A 16,425-nucleotide genomic window follows, 5' to 3' on the forward strand; every position below is an offset into this window, starting at 1 on the left:
GCTGCCATATGGTCATTTTCTGTGGTGAGGCGGTTTTGTAGAGCTCTGAGGCCTTTCATTTGCCATGTGACTCTCATTGTGCAACAGGTGGGGTGCGTCCTTTGCAAGTGTCACATTTGTGGCGATGACGACCAGTCTCTGGCATTGGGGCCCACCTTTAAGCACCCGTAGCACCGTTATTTTTTCCTTCACAAATGTCGTTGTGGTCTAGTGACTTCTCTGAGAAGCTTGGGCACTTTGACACTGTGACTATTCTTTTGCAGAACATGCGGCCACTTAACCTTGTGTCATTTGACTTAGTTTTTTCTCCTGTACTGTGGCTTGTGTTAGTTGAATGTGCTTTGATCATGCACTAAGAGCCCTGCATTTATCTAGACTGAAGCTAACTTCATTGTCCCGGGAAATCAATGACTGTGCAGTGCTGTGGAAATGATGTTACTGCAACAGTCAGTTGGTAATGTAATGAGAACAGTTCTTTTAAGGGTCTAGATGGAGAACATTACATTACAGTGACTATATCATGTATGAGGTCAGCCTTAGGTAAACTTTAGGTGAAATGTCAGGTGTTTGATGACATTTAAAAGACAACCAACACTTAACATAAGATTTGTCTTTCTTGTCCTGCAGGAAACTTCTCTGTGGCGAGGAGGCTCGGCTGTCCACAGAGTCAGACACACACATCTCTTTGCCCTATATCTACCATCAGTCCCCTATTTACACGCTCCCTTGCCATAACCGACCAGGAGGCCCACGCAGGCGAGTAGAGCCCCACTACAAGTTTGTAGAGGAAATCATAACAGAGACCACCAGGGAAATTGAGATGTCAGAATTTGAGGATACAGGCTCAGAAGAGGGAAATAATGAGCAGGGATGTTCCAAAAGTGAGAGAGGGAGCGGTAAGAAAGAGAATGATAGTAAAGATACTCGAGAGAGAGAAGGTGACCAGATATCTGACAGTCAGCAGAATCAAGTATCAGTGGTAAATGAAGAGAACGGAAGTGATGGTGGGGGTAAAGAGAGTCCTGATCAGGATGAAGGTGGTGAAAAGGGTTATAAAAATAAAGAAGGGTCACAGGAGACTGAAGTGGCTGAGAATGAAGAAGAGAACAGCATAGATAAGTTGCACAAAAGGAAGATTATGGGTGAAAACTTTGTTGTTGAAGAGCTTGAGCATCAAGAAAAAGCTGAAAGCACAGAAAAGGTGGAGATGACAACCGTTTACAGTGGAAAAGGCTCATACAGAGCTTCTGTTAAAACTTTATGAATAAACTCGCAAGTTACTACTGAGAACAAATCTGAGGCATGTGATCAAGGACATGGTGAGGAAATACATTTGACCTCAGCTCTTGCAAATAAGTCTGTTGGCGAAATCTCTGTTCATGAGTCTGAACATCAGAAAAAACTCAAGAGCTAGCAACGCTCTTCAGGTTCAGGATAAGGTAATCCTAATTCTGAAACAGATGAGAAGGCCACAGGTTTGACTGCTCAATCAATCACATACAGCACTTGTGAATGAGAGAAAGGAACATGCTGATACAGAGCCAAAGGAAAGCAGCAAATCTGACGCTGCAGCTGAGCACAAAGTAGCAAAAAGCATTCAAGATACAAGTAATGATAGCAATAAAGACCAAGAGAAAGAATACATCTCTTACATCTAATTGTAAAAAGTCTTCCTAAAGTGGAAAGTCTACAAGCAAATGCTGGGATAGAATTCAAACGGTTCAATCTGCAGTGCCAAAGGAAAAAACAACCTTAACTGCAGAAATCAATGAGTTTTCATCAGGGGGCAGCAGACAGAAACCAAGCACAGCAACCAAAGGGGTCTGATGACTCCGATCCGTAAATGATCCTTAGGTAATACTTGGAAGGTGGACAGTGTAAAGTCAGAGAAACACAGGGCATAAAAACCAAAACAGGGTTATGGAAGATGCGAAGAGATGCTTCCATTTAATGAGACAGCAGTTTAAACAGGCAAATATCAGGCAAACAAAAAGAGAATGGCTTATCTAATTCAAGCATGAAGCAGAGTCAAGCAAAGAGAACGAATCTCAAGGCTGCAACTTCCTTTTCCACACAGAGAACACAATTTCTCTAATGTTTGCTGGAGTCTCTTGCCTCTGAACCTTAATCAGCTTGTGATGTATCAAAAATCCCTTTGAATCACAACAAAACATGTATGAATGTAAAATGAAAGCTGCCTTTAATTTTTTTTGTCATCATTATCTGCTTTGGTATGTGCTGACAAATAAATGTGAGATTAAAAGATCCTCTGATTCTTACTGTGAATGGAGCTGTTATATTTATGAAACAGCTATCTCGTAACATACATACTGTTTACACTGATTGCTACTGTGATGCTCTAAACATATTAAACGCTTCTAATAAAGCTACTTCACTTACTTTGATTTTGAATGCATAAATGTGACATTCCTTTTAAGCCTATACCTAAAGAATTAAACCTGCTAGTACAATTAGGAGACATATCACATGAAATCAGCTGTATTTTCATTTTAAAACCTATCTTTTTAAATTATTAAAAATAAGTTGCATTTATTTTTGCATTTTACACAAAATCCCAACTTTTTTGGAAAGGAAAGGAGTTGTAGGCTTCCATGAGGATTGATTCTCTCATGCCGTGCTGTTGCTTGTTCGTTAGTTTATTGATTGTTCAACGGTGTCCACTCTGTGCTCAACATCTGTTTTTGATATTTTATACCATATCATTCTCTACTGGACTTGATATTTCCAGATCTTTCCCCCTGTTTCCGTCTACTAAATATATCAGATGAATGTGGGTTTGACAGTAAAATCATCTATCATCCTTCCCAAAATATCACTTAAAAGACCCTGAATAACTAAGCAACACACATACACACAAAAAAAAAAACCTCAAGTGCATGCTAGCTCCAACTTCAATCACCTTCGCAAGACTTGAAGCAGTTGATGGTCCTCATTAAATCTGACAACCTTAGATGGCTGAAGGGTGAATGGCATAAAGTGCTTTAATTTTGGTGTTCCAAAGCACACAGAAGACTCAAGGAAGTTGAGACTGCTGTCTGTGCTGCAAAAACACTGACAGTCTGATTACAGAATTTCTAAATTACCTTTCTTGCAGTATATTTGAACTATTTTTTCCTGCTCTGTCAGAACAACTTTAATTCGACAGAGGCTTAACAGTTTAAGTTTCTTAAAATATTTTGCCTCATTTAAGAGGTATTCACACGTCAGATAAGCAAGCAATTTGACTGAGTTAAGAGACCCTGATCCTCTTTCAAAGTTTAATATTAACCAGTTAATAAATATGGTATGGTTAGTGGTAATCTACTATCGAATACTAGAGTACATTTGGAGTTCAAAGACTTTATTGAAAATTAATACACACACAGAAGGACCTTCCAGTGGGCTCTTTGCTGAGTAGGGAAGCACTTTTGAGGGTGTACACGTGCAACTTCAAGTGAGAACTTTGTTCTAGAGATTGACAGTTTGGCATTACTAAGAACATCAATGATGCGTCTCCCAGATCTGTTAGTACAGAAACAAAAGCTTGTTCCCGTTTGTTTGGCCTTGTACACAGGTGTCTTTCAAACTTGCAGTTCCAACTTTAAGCAACCCCCAAACTATCAAGTTTTAGGGAAGGTAACATGTGCAGCTTTAACAGGACATGAAAAACTGCAATGGACAAAGCAAAACAAAACATCACAGGGATTTATTTTGTCCTTGTGTGCATCGACAGATAGGTTTCGACCACATTTAAATATTAGCAGAAAAAAAAAAAAAAAAAAAAAAAAAAAGTAGTGTACTAGTGTACTTAACAAGGTTGCAAATAACTGGATGACAAAGGAATATCAGATGGTCATGAGTGTGAATTCAGAGCAAGTATGACAATGCTCCCCACAGATCAATGTATTGATGTTTACACATTAAAAAAAAAATAAAGAGGAGTGTCTTGGATTATCACAATAAAGCCACACAGAATTGATGACAAAGTGATTGTATTTATCGGATTATTATGGCAGTGCTGGACAGGAACAATGACATGATTTATAAATATTATGCCAAGAACTGTCTCTTGAACAGATGCAACTACAAAGTAAAAAGCAACAAAAGATAAAATGTACCACTGACAGAAGCACCAACTTGAAGTGGTACTCAAGAGTTTGTTGCAGTAGCCTTTGAACCATTCTCTCCAAGATATCCCCTTGCTGGCTTGAGTTGGACATGACATTTAAGGCCAGGTTCTTCTGATATTCCCTAGTCCTTCCAGTATGAGGAAAGCTTAGGCTTCCAGTTCCAAGCCAAGACCCAGCTTGTGGCCTCCTGCGTTGATGTTCTTTCCGTCGACCAGACCAGAAAGGGTGAGTTTCACACCTGCACACAAGATGAACTCACATTAACCGTTAAATCACATTCTGATACTTGTGAGAAAAACGTAGGCAGTTAAGTGTTTCTATAAATGTCTCTGTTATAGGTCAGTTTAGGGCTGTGCGATATGACCAAAATCTCATATCCCGATATAAGAATTCTATCGTCCTGATAACGATATAAATCACAAAAATGTAACATTTCTGTAAATTCTGTGAATCTCGGGCAGCTCGACTTGCGGGAAGTGTTTCCAGCTGCACGTCATGTAGCTGGAGGTCGAGTGTTGTAACAGATGCATGAAACAATACATTTTTAGACATAAGTTGTAACAGCCGCCGTTTTCTTTGTGAGTATTTATTACACGGCGTGCTGCGGGGAAAAGCCTGTTCTAACGTTTGAGTCTAAGGTTTATTTTTTAGCACCTGGCGGCTCTTTTTTTACTTCTCTTTTAACAGGATCTTGAGCTTTATTGTGGAAGGTTTATGTGGAACATAAACAAGCGGACACGCAATGGTGTTACCGTCATTGTTGCTAACGACGACGCATAAAAACAGGCGCTTGTCCGTCTGTAGTGTGGTTATATTAAATATAAGAGAAAGAGAGAACTTTAAGAAATTAATATAGCCACTACAGTGACGATCAAAACAATGAAAAAATATTGCCGTAAACTGTTTATTTTGCGACACCACGAAACAAACAATAGCGTAAAATGAAACGATAGACGTTTTTATATCGTCATCAGATATATATCGTTATATCGAACAGCCCTAGGTCAATTCATTTATTTATATATAGATCAACAAGTCTAAACTTCTGTGTGGAACAGCGTTAGATTAAAGGATACAAGAGTAATACGTGTCGTAAGAATAGATGTTAATTAACTTTTCAGCAGTTGATGAACCTGTAGAAAAGCAACTCACCTGGTCTAAGGGTTTGGGTGTACCCAACACCAACAAGACTATTGTTGTTCACTTTAGCCTAAAGGGTGGGGGAGGGAAAAAAAAAAAAAAAAAAAAAAAGTATTTAAGAGTCAGTGTAAGACAATCACTTTTCCTTTTCCACGTTATTCTGAAACCCTGTGCTCAACTACTTACACTGATGGAGGCATCGTTGTCCAGCTGGTATTTGGCTGCAATACCAAAGCGTGTGCTGTTGCTGCCAGCAGTCCATGCCAGGTTGACTGCAGTCTCCAGATTGTCGCTCACCTTCTGGTAGATGGAGCCACCAAACTCAGCACCGTCATTGCTTCAAAGATCATAATTCAAAGATCAGATTTTAGGCAACAAGAATCCAAATATGGGATTTCTTAAGAAAGTGTCAATTGACTATAACTCATATGCTTCCAATTTCTCAGAGTTAGGCAGCGGTTTTGGAACTATTTTGAAATTATTTATTAAAAATTTGGGGAAAACATTTTAAAATTAAAATCCAAATGAGTAAAACATGATCTCTCCTTACACATTGGTATGCAGTTGGAAGTCTCCCGTCTTGTAGCCAATGGCAAAGTTGTTGCGCGCCATTTTTGATTTGGCGGTGTCAAAGCTCATCTGGTAACCAGCGAGCCATCCTTCATATCCAATGACAGCAGCTCCGTGGATGGTGGGGCCAGCAAAGTCAAAGTCAACATCACAGCCCAAGTTGACGTACTCACGCTTGTAGGCAGCCTTAACTTTGCCGCTCTTCTTGCTGTTGATGAGAAAAAAGTCAGTTTTGTAAAACTCAAATAAAAACTTTTAAATCAAGTCCAGCTGAGAGGTTACATTTCTCATAGTATAATAATAAAAACCCATTGGTCTCAGCAGTGGTGTTTAGTTTTCAGTTTTAGCATGACACCGTAGCTGTAAACATGCTGTCTCCATGTAGCCACGTAACTCCACCCTCACTATGAAAGATGACACGCTTCCTCTGGGCCATGTGCCCTTTCCTCGTGTGATTTATATACTCCAGAAAGAAAGCTTACTTGTTGTTGCCTCACCATATGAGCAGCATAGTAAAGTCCAACATATTTCTTCTAATGAAGTTCGACTAACTGCTAAAGCACATAAGTAAAAAGTAAAGTAAAAATAACTAAATGGGAATGACTGAGAGCCAGTCTCTGTAATGGCTTTTTAAAAAGACTACCTCTATACTCTGATTAAGGTCACATGGCCAGCAACAACAACTCTCAGAAGGACATGGAGCAAAGATCTGGCTCCTATAATTACTAGTCTAAAGAAACGATGGTCATAACAAGATTCATTCATTAAGATTTCAATAAGAATTCACAGAAATTTTCATTTTATTCAACTTACCCGGTGTTTGGTGAGAAGGTTGTGTCAAAAGTCAACTTCAGTCCTTTGGCAATCTGTAAGAAACAATAATAAATCAGTAATGAATGCTGTGTGGTGATCTTTAGTGTGTGTATATGTGTATATATATATGCTTTTCTGTGACATGTGGTTAAATAACAGCAAATGAATACATTCCTAACCTGATCTTCAACAGTGATTTCTGTTCCCAAGGTGTTGTCGGTATTCCACTTCTCAGTGAAGGTCAGGCCATATTCTGACCGCTTGTATTTAGTTTCCAGACTTCCCACGACTTTGCTGGTATCAGTGTTGGAGGAACCAGATGTTTTGAATTCCTGCAAGAGGCAATTAAAAAAAAAAAAAAAAAAAAAAAAATGCCAACAACAAGCATAAGGACAAATTGCTTTGGCATCAAATTACCATAAGGCTGCGCTCTTATTGCAGTTTTTGCCTCACAAATAAAATGACGAAAGAAATCTTACCACTCCGCTGGCTGACTTTGTCTTGACATCAAGCTTCACCTGGCCAAATCCTTAAGGAAAGACACATTGATTTTTTTTTCTCAAATTATTTTAAAGCTTTCCTACAATTTTAACACATTGGCCAAACCTTAAAAAAATCAAATCATACCATAGCCTTTGTTGAAGATGTCCTTGGCAGATTTGCCCAGGTCAGCATATGAAGGAGGCACAGCCATTGTATCTGTGAACAGAATTAACATACTGTGGTACAATTATCTTAATTTTTAATAAAAGAAGCTCCTTTCTGCTTGCTTTTTCACAAGTGGTCACAGTGGGTAGCTGTACTTGTGTCTGTTTATGATGTGAATGGAAACTGTACATGAATATAATAGGTAGACGTTGCTTTCACATTTTATCCCATCGAAGTGTGAAATACTGTCAGAGTCTGGAGGACATCTTCAGCATAATAATCTACTCTTTCTAAAGTTTTGACATCTGTAATGAAAACTAAGCCTTGCATTGAGGAGTTATAACCATTTCACCATCCCGCTGATGACCTGATGAGCAATGTACACTGCAGCAAAGTCAAACTTGTACTACTGTACTCGTCAGAATACAGTCTACAACTCTATGGTGAAAGCAGCCTATCTGGATGATAAGAGGCAGGTATCAGTATTCAGCATTGTCAAATCTCTTTCACAATCACTACGTTAGTTTCACTTTCCGGTTAACATAATTGCGTCAGGTAGACCTAACTGTGTGACAGGCGACAGGCAAGGTTATGACGTTAGGAGCCATTTTGAGGCACTTGGGAACTTCGCTCGGGCCTGGCTCTAATTAAACTACTCCTCCGCATTAACTGACAGTCACAGCTAGGCGTGGCGAGGTACATGCCTGTTCCTATTAGGGAGATGTGTTACTTAAAATGATCGTTCGCTCAAGGAGTCCTCTAGTAGCATGGATAACCAACCATTCTACGTAGTGAATAACCAAAGCATAGCTAATGTTAAAGTTGTGAATGTTTTCCTTAAAGTGCTTTTAAGCCACACATCTTACATTTTCGCAGCATTAAGCGCATAACAGCAAAACTGGCCAGTATTCCACGCGACATGTGTCAGGCGCAGCTAAAGCTAGCAGCTAACTTTGCTAGCCTGGAGAGTGCCGGTGTGTGTCAAGCGCTTCACAACTGGTCAATCCGTGCTGTGAAGAAGAATAACATCGTAAGCCTAAATTAAGGAGTCTCTTACCAGTGGAAGATGATGCTAGCGGCGTAGGAAAGTGGTTTTTATTACAAATATTCCTCACAACGCAAAACCGAGGAAGGCGTCACCGGTTGGAGGGCGAGCTGAAGGAGACTTACTGCAACCAAATCCTGACCTATCACGTCGTAGCTCAGGACCCCAGGCAGCCACAAGGATGCCTGAGTAAAATCAAACTTGCGTCATTCTCGCGGGCAACCTACTTGTTTTGGGGCCTAGTTGCCACAAAGTATGAAAGCAAATTTTGGAATGGTTCCTATTTTCGTACACGTCTAAGTAGCAAAAAAGAATCGTAGTGCGAGTTGTTTTGTGTAATTTAAATACTTTTGCGATGCAAAATCTGAAAGGAAGTTTAACGGTATGTTTCTTTGTTTCCTTTTGTACGTAGCCTGTCAGTGCTAAAGGAAGTTAGGTAGCTCGAGCGACCGATTTTTAGCTTTTAATTGCTTCTGCTCACAAAAAGGACCAGACCTTTGTGATTTTTGAGGTGGATATTCGGGATACAACAACAGGTAAGTCTGTGTGCTTGGTTATAAGAACAATCGTGATCGTTAGGTTAACTTTCAGCCGTAAAAAGGAACAGTTAAGCTAACGGCATTTGTTGTACTAAAGAAAAGCTAACGGAAAGAAGTCAATACACACGTGAACGCGTTTATTAAACGGCCGTGTTAACTGACTCATTTTTTTCCTGCATGCATGTCTTTATTTTCTACAGTACATGTAGTATTTTTCCCCGGTTAAGCTGTGTGTGTGGGTTTTTTTTTTTTTTTTTATAAAGTGGCGTAGTTATTTTTTTTCGTGTTACTAGAAAACCATACAAGAGAACCCCAAGGTGCTCATAATAAACTCTTGTGTCAGATAGTCTATTTATTTTGTCGTTTATTCAGTCCTGAGTCCTGGGCCCAGACCGACCACATGTACTACACCACCTCCTTCAGGTCACCTGGGGCAATACCGGGTCAGGCTAGAGATGTAATTAGGAGCTTGTGGGTCTACCTTCGAGGGCACTTCCTGGTAGGATATGCCCAGATCACCTCATCCAGGAGGGGAACTGGTTAGATGCCTGAACCACTTTAACTGGTGCCTTTTGGTGCGAAGGAGTAGTGGCCCTACTGTCCCTGTTGAAAGGATGAGGAGTTCAGTCATTTGCAAAGGGAAAGTCCAGCTGACCTTTGGGGATATCAAAGTTCACTACTCACATCTCGTGACCATAGGTGAAGGTATGGTCATAGATAGTGAATTGACAGCTTTGCGTCTATGCTGTGCTCTCTCTTCACCACGCCAATACAGAATCCGCAACACTGCAGAAGTTACCCTAATTGTCAATAAGACCCCAAAATATTTAAACTTCTCCCCTTGGGGCAGCAACTCGTCTGCTTGCACTTATCTTTGTACAGAAGCTTTAATAAATGACTGAAAGCTCCAATGTTTGATTTTTGTTATAGTGGCCATGGCTATGATTATGACTGTGGATCAGTTGGAGACGAAAACATTGTTACTTCAGGAGTCCTTGAAGACAGAAGAAAACCTGTTGGATTATGAATGTGAGGAGTCCTTGAAGACAGAAGAAAACCTGTTGGATTATGAATGTGAGGATGAAAGTAAGTATGTTGTTGTTATATCACTTTGAGCCTTCCACTTGACCATTTGCCAAAAAAAATTCATAGTCCAAAGTTTGGACTTATCCCTGCTTCGGACTGCTCCCGGCCAGACCTAATGGGCCAAGGCCCGACCACCAGGCACACACCTCCCCTGAACTATTCCCTAGATTATTCACTCATAAGGGTCTTTTGACTCTCTCTTTGTCTGGTCCCTCACCAGTCCCATGAGAGTAAATCAAAACTCTCGATTTGCAAATGTAGTCACAAGCTAAAATACTAAAATATATTTGGAAAGAACTACACCGAGGCGAGGTGTAGTGCATGTAGTATGATGAACATGCCAAAAAAAAAAGGAAATCAGGAAAGATGCAAACGCTTTTTCACATCACTGTACAAAATCATTGCTTTAAAATTTTAGTTTCATATATCAAGTAATTTTCAAGCTATAGATCTGAAAAATGTTCTTTCGACTTCCATCCAGCATGTTTGCTTGCCCTTCAAAGTCTGAGACAATGTTTAAATATGAATATCTAAAAAAAAACTGTTAAAGATAAACACCTGAAATTGTCTTAAATGTCTCTTATCATAAAACGAATCAGGATCTGTAAATTGGGACAGAGGCATCAAAAGTGTATATTGTATGTAGTTGTATTTAATGGTAATGCAAAATAAAACACACAAAATGTATTGTGACATGAAATTCTTAGTAACTGGATTGGAGATGAAATGGCCCATGTATTGTACTAGTGACCAAAAATCTCATCCATGTCCACATGGTATCTTAAGCTTTTTATTGAACAATAAAATGAGTATTTAAAAAATAAGTTATCAAACGTTTCTTATTAATTTAACATCTAATTAGACTGCAACATAAACATAATGTTTGTTTTAGTTTAGTTTTGCTTTTGTATTTTTTTTGTCTTAATTGCACATCACATTTTACACTTGTGTTTTTCTTTGCAGAACATATGTTTGAGTCTCCAAATGACTCCCTTTGCTGTGTAAATGAAACTGCCAGAAAGAGGAAACTATGCCAAAACGGCTTGGACTGTCCCAGACCATTTAAAAAGCCAGTGGTAGTGTTGACTAGACTTCCTGAATATAAGGTGAGGTCTCTGCGACCACCAACGCCTCAGCAGTTCTACAGTGAAGATGAGTCTCTCAGCAGCTCTGATTCTGATATGCAGTGGGAGCCAGAAGTTGATTCCAGTGATTCAGATTTTTCACCCTCCAACAATACACAGAAACCTGCAAGAATGAACAAATGCAGTGAGAGCGACAGAACATCACCACCCGCTTCACCTCCGAGCACCAGCACCAATGGTAAGGTCACAGACGCCATAAAATTAGCGTAACTTCTCTTTACAGATGAACAGCAGTGGTTTAAAGAATTTTAAACATTTGTGTTCTCCCCCCACAGCGGCAGATGTGGCTCCTGTTATAATATCATCAGTGTTTGGCCATTCCTCCAAGGAAATAATAACTGCCCGACCTGAGGCACAGAAGGATGAACTCAAATTGAACATGGTAGTTCTGGCTAGGAGAAGACCTATGAGGTGGCAACGGGGGAAAATAGTCGAGATAGTTACAAGGGGTAAGAGAAAATTCTGCCAGATATTACAGTAATGTTTGAAAGAATTCATGCATTGAAAAAAGTTGATTCAAAATCCTGCATTAGAAAAGGCTGAAAGTAATTGATAACTGTTAATTGTATTTAGTTTCAGATGATCTAGAGATTTGAAATATCTTCTGATGTGTTTTGTTCTTTTCTCTCTCCTCTGTTTTTGTGAATGCTTTTGAGGTTTTTACTCTAGGACCAGCAAAAATGCGATTCATCTTATGCTCAGTAGAAATTGAAAGCTTTTTTCCCCCTTGTCACAGCGTCATTTTCCTTAGACATAAGAACAACACTGCACATTAATGGCAGTGAATGAGTTTGGAAAAGACAACTTTGGTATATTTTGTTTTTCTGGTGGCTGGGTATATGTAAGACACCACTACCACCAGAAGGTGGAAGCAGTGCACCTGAAATTTGTTTGCCTGTCCTTAAATAGGAAAAGTAAAGTGCATTTGCTGTCATTTGACTGATTTTAAAAACATGTGACATGATGAGATTAGATGTCAGGTGAAGCAAGGTAGGCACAGTGAGCTGAGTGCAGAAAGAAATTTTAAAGTTTTGCTTTTCTGAAAATATTTTTTTAAGAGAGAGATGATAAACTAAAATAAATTTGATAAAACTGAAGTGAAAATTGGTCTCTCTTTTTTTTTTTTTTTTCCTCTTTTTGCAGAAGACGGACGGTTTAAAATACAAAGTCAGTTTTGAAGAAAAAGGGAAGAGTCTAGTATCTGGACACCACGTTGCTTTTGACACCACAGCAAAGGTGGAGCAGCTGTATGTTGGTGCCCGTGTGGTGATTCAGTGTCAAGATAACAAGTACCGGTTCCAGCCTGGTGTCGTAGGCGAGCTCCCCAGCAGAAAGAACCGCCTAAGGTGTTTATTTCAATTTTATGATTAAAATTGCTAGAAAACTTTTGTGTACCCTTTTGGCCATGGTTAACCCAATGAATTTATAGCGTGCTGTGCAATCAGATTTGACTGTTTAGCCAAGATTTTCTGTTAGGAACTGCTAACGCTGGAAGTTTGACTTGATGCTAACACATTTTACAATTCCAGGTTCTTGATCTTTTTGGATGATCACACGCCGGTCTATGTTGGGTTACCTTTAATTCATTTGGTTTGGAAACCTTGTAAGTTGAATTGTTTTTATACTTTGGGCGGGTTCATATTCATATACTCAGAAATCCTGTCAAGTGTTTTTATTTACTGACTGTACAGCTCTTAGACACATAAAACGAGTAACCAACTTTTTCTTTCTTCTTTTTAATTTTGTTTCAAAGTGGAAAACGTTGCAGATGACATTCCAGAGGGCCCTCACAAAGACTTCATAGAACATTACCTGAATAAGTGGCCGTACCCTCAGTTAACCCAGTACAGGCTTGGACAGACCCTTAATGCTGAATTGAACGGAGTCCTGCAAAAGTGTGAAGTGCAGATTATTGACTGCAGCTTAATGCAGGTTATCTTTCAGGTCAGTATTTCATTTATCTTTTAGTTTAAAAAAAATTTATATTTGATTTTCAGCTGAATTTTATAACATTTATGAATCTAGAACAATACTAACACAAAGCATTCATAGGTAATTTTTTTAAGGTAAATTTTAAGTTTTATACAAGCTATAATAGATAAAGTTGAGACACTGACACTGTTTTATGGAGACGGAGTGGCTCCAGTCACACAGGCCTAGAGATCGGTTGATGATTTAGCAACCACTGATCGCTAGGAAAAAGCATGTATTCCCCAACCAGTTGGCAGATGGTTGCTGGCAGGCTGTGAAATCGATTGCTTTAACTCTGATCTTGCAGGCTTAGAAACTGTTCTTTGATTCGCTAAAGAGAGATGTGTATTCTGCAGCTGGTTGGTGAGTGGTTTCTGGAGGTTGCTAGATGAAATTGGTCACCCTATCCTTGGATTTGCAAAGATGCTGTAGTCGCCAGTAGTTTGCATGGAAGATGCAAACACTGTCCAACTATTCAAACATGGGAAAAACTGGGTCTGTGTTCTCTTTCAAAGCAAAAGTTCAAGTTTAAGAGAATTTGTTGAAAATATTTAGTTAGTGTCTTAGTGGAAAAATATTTGATATTTGTGGCATCTGCTTGTAGATGGTTGGCACATTCTTACAAACATCTGCATCAATATGCTTTTTTTTTTTTAAGGCAGAAATAAAAGAATTTATCACTGCCGTAGGCTATACTTGTATTGCTATTTCAATTTCTTATATACATAGAAACTTAAAATTGATGCCATAGGTGCGTCTGCTAAAAATCAGTGACAAATAAGAATCTTAGTGACCACTAGCTAAAGGGCGGAGGTGAAGTTTTCAGAAAATCACATGAATTAGATGACTTGAAAATAAGGCGAAGTAGGATTTTGAAATTGATAGCATAGTTGCATCTACTAGGATCTGATGTGTAGCATGAGCAGCTGCCGGTTCTTTTCCTTTAATTACTTACTTAGTTGCTTTATTAATTAAGTCTTTTTCTCATAGGAGAGTGAACATAAGGAGTGGATATACCGAGGTTCGTCACGACTGGAGCACATGGCAAAGTTTTTGGAGATGAAACACAGAGAACAGCTTGAGTGCGACTCTGACTGAACGTCCCCTGATGCAGTAGCTGCAAAAATTGAAACTATTTTACAATCGGACGAGATGCCATTTTTTTTATTTTTTTTTTATTTTTGGGGGGGGGGTATTTTGGGGTTTTTTGTGGAGAACCAGCAGCCAGTAACAAATGAGTGTGATGGTACAAGCATACTCACACTCATTTTAAGCTGTTCCAGCTTGAAACAGGTTTTATTTCTCCTTTTCTTTTTTTTTTGTATTTACTTTTAATGTACAGACTTGAAGAAATATATATATATATGTAGTTGGTGGATTAATGCATTTCCAAATGTTTGTCCAACATAAACAAATTACCCAATAATCGTTATAGTCACTCATTTTCTGTCTTTTTTTTTTTTTTTTTTTTTTTTTTTTTTTTTTTTTTTTTAAACACTTCTACACTGATTTATGATTGAAATGTGTCCTGTGCTGAGACGGGATAAACATTGTGTAACTTGGTTTCAGGTATCCCCCCCGTATTATTTTATCCTGTAGATGTCTAAAGTAAAAAAAAAAACAGATTTTCATAGTGAGAATTTTGAAGGAATGGAGATTGTGCTTTGAAGCATTAGTTAAAATGTGTTAGTTTTAATGCTTGCTCACGTTTTCAGTGACTGTTTTCACACAGGAGAATTTTCTGATGAAGTTCTGACATCACGCCCTTTTTCTTGCTACTTTTCAACTCCATAACTCAGGAACTGAATTGGATACTCATGGGTGAAGCAGTTCATGTCTGCCCACCATAATAGTGTAATTTTTCTGTTCTGCCACATTGAAAGGGCGTATGCAGATTTTTGTGAATAGTATTGACTATTTAGCCACCAAAATAAATCAGTTGCCTAATGTTGTGTTTATCCTCCTTGTTCCACCTTCCAAAGCTGTAAATAGTTTCTGAGTCCTGTAGTTTTCTCTTGTCTTGTTGCATGTAGTGGGGCTCACACTTTGAGAAGGGGTGAGGAGTTGTGCAATTTGTAAAGGGCTCAGCTCCTCTGTGTGAAAATATGCTTCCTGGATGTGTCCTAGGAGAGCTGTTCTGGTCTTTTTACTGGGAAAAAAAACCACATAGGGGCAGTAGAAGAAGGGTGGATGGAAATCAAACAAAAGCCAGAATCACTATGTGGCATGAAGGTTGTTTTACTTAAAAATTGGCACATTTTGTAATACAATAAAGATGAAGCTACAATGAACATAGAAGTTAATGAATGCTGATGACATACTTTAATGATGACAATAATTAACATGCAATTGTATCGTCCTAATATTATGGACTACACCTAAAACAAATTATGGGAAATGAAATATATTTTATTTTTAGATTGTAACAGTATCACTTAAAAGTAAAGAAAAAATCAATTGACCTATACTGTACAAAAAATAAAGCTTCTGAAAAGCACTTGTATATAATATATAAAAATATATATGACATATATATCACTAATTCAGCCTATCTATGATTACAATAGCACTAGTAAATGGTTGGTAAGTGCTGTGTCAGTTACAAAAGAGAAATACATTGATTTAAAAAAAAAAATAATTTCCTGAGTATGGCTACTAACCACTGAGTTACTATTGAGCTTTTAAAATCTCAGTTTTTGTGTCCAATCCCTATAGAAGCTTGTTTCCACTAGTAAAAAAAGTGTTATCCATAAGTTACATTTCCAGGCTGTCTCAAAAGTTTGGCTTGCTCAGAAGTTTGAGCCAGTGACTTGAAATTTTGAGATAACTCAGATATTTGACTTGCCTCTGGGCAAATTTATTATTATTATTTTCATACAAGTGCTGCTGCATGCCTCAGTGTGAAGGAAGCACAGATCATCCCGAGTAGAATAAATAACTGGTTTCCTGCATGTTTGCACAGACGTTTGCTCTGTAGTTACCTAGTTATTAGTCTCTGATCAGGGAATGTGACCTGAACTGAGAAATATGGTAAAAAAAAAATCTGATGCCTGAAACACGTCAGCTGGGCTGTAGTTAGCAAACAAAGCACAAACTGACAAATTATTATAACTCATTTTAAACCATCCAATAATTAGGTGCCTTGAGCTTGGTAGTCAGCCAAAGTGCTGTATGTAACATCTTCTGCGCCTCTTTCAGTCTGTGGGAGAACAGAAGCAAAGATGAGAGTTAGGCAGAATGAGTAAAGATGAGCTAGACCAGAGGATACTGCAACATCAGCTCTTGGAATGCATGCTTAAGTAAGCACGTGATGCTTAAACTAAAGAGAGAACTATACA

The 16,425-nt window shown here is 38.6% G+C and overlaps 3 protein-coding genes across 4 annotated transcripts in view; 2 read left to right on the top strand and 1 right to left on the bottom strand.

Moving 5' to 3' along the window:
* LOC120715011 overlaps positions 1-1,264 on the top strand; it is a 3,550-nt gene extending 2,286 nt beyond the window's left edge. The window contains exons 3-4 of the mRNA XM_040001725.1: positions 88-167; positions 628-1,264. Coding sequence (XP_039857659.1) covers positions 88-167; positions 628-1,264 — 717 coding nt within the window. The remainder of the gene's footprint in view (positions 1-87; positions 168-627) is intronic.
* Positions 1,265-3,344: 2,080 nt separating this feature from the next.
* On the bottom strand, positions 3,345-8,477 carry LOC120714757 (voltage-dependent anion-selective channel protein 2). 2 transcript variants are annotated; one of them, XM_040001123.1, is made up of 9 exons: positions 8,359-8,477; positions 7,281-7,352; positions 7,133-7,182; positions 6,833-6,985; positions 6,654-6,706; positions 5,821-6,048; positions 5,457-5,607; positions 5,283-5,340; positions 4,277-4,368 (listed from the first exon to the last, which is right to left on the bottom strand). In XM_040001123.1, the coding sequence occupies exons 2-9, from the start codon at positions 7,345-7,347 to the stop codon at positions 4,277-4,279; spliced, it is 852 nt and encodes a 283-aa protein (XP_039857057.1). In that variant the 5' UTR covers positions 7,348-7,352; positions 8,359-8,477. The 2 variants fall into 2 exon arrangements, with proteins under 2 accessions (XP_039857058.1, XP_039857057.1); XM_040001124.1 differs by lacking the exon at positions 8,359-8,477 and having other exon boundaries at positions 3,345-4,368; positions 7,281-7,347.
* A 126-nt stretch (positions 8,478-8,603) lies between these two features.
* Positions 8,604-14,710, top strand: LOC120714756. The gene is made up of 8 exons (XM_040001121.1): positions 8,604-8,882; positions 9,258-9,590; positions 9,816-9,971; positions 10,935-11,294; positions 11,392-12,462; positions 12,646-12,719; positions 12,870-13,060; positions 14,078-14,710. The coding sequence occupies exons 2-5, from the start codon at positions 9,392-9,394 to the stop codon at positions 11,595-11,597; spliced, it is 921 nt and encodes a 306-aa protein (XP_039857055.1). The 5' UTR covers positions 8,604-8,882; positions 9,258-9,391; the 3' UTR covers positions 11,598-12,462; positions 12,646-12,719; positions 12,870-13,060; positions 14,078-14,710.
* The last annotated feature ends 1,715 nt before the right edge of the window (positions 14,711-16,425 follow it).

The sequence above is a fragment of the Simochromis diagramma genome, unplaced genomic scaffold, assembly GCF_900408965.1.
Source record: "Simochromis diagramma unplaced genomic scaffold, fSimDia1.1 OVJJ01000421.1, whole genome shotgun sequence".
NCBI lineage: Eukaryota > Metazoa > Chordata > Actinopteri > Cichliformes > Cichlidae > Simochromis > Simochromis diagramma.

What these genes read in the sequence shown, in the direction of transcription:
- LOC120714756 (XM_040001121.1), top strand. Translation starts at nt 9,392, where the DNA reads ATGCCCAGATCACCTCATCCAGGAGGGGAACTGGTTAGATGCCTGAAC. An exon ending in TCTCGTGACCATAGGTGAAG is followed by an intron (nt 9,591 to 9,815) that starts GTATGGTCATAG and finishes TTTTTGTTATAG; the next exon opens with TGGCCATGGCTATGATTATG. An exon ending in TTATGAATGTGAGGATGAAA is followed by an intron (nt 9,972 to 10,934) that starts GTAAGTATGTTG and finishes TTTTCTTTGCAG; the next exon opens with AACATATGTTTGAGTCTCCA.
- LOC120714757 (XM_040001124.1), bottom strand. Translation starts at nt 7,347, where the DNA reads ATGGCTGTGCCTCCTTCATATGCTGACCTGGGCAAATCTGCCAAGGAC. An exon ending in CATCTTCAACAAAGGCTATG is followed by an intron (nt 7,183 to 7,280) that starts GTATGATTTGAT and finishes TCTTTCCTTAAG; the next exon opens with GATTTGGCCAGGTGAAGCTT. An exon ending in CAAAGTCAGCCAGCGGAGTG is followed by an intron (nt 6,986 to 7,132) that starts GTAAGATTTCTT and finishes TGCCTCTTGCAG; the next exon opens with GAATTCAAAACATCTGGTTC.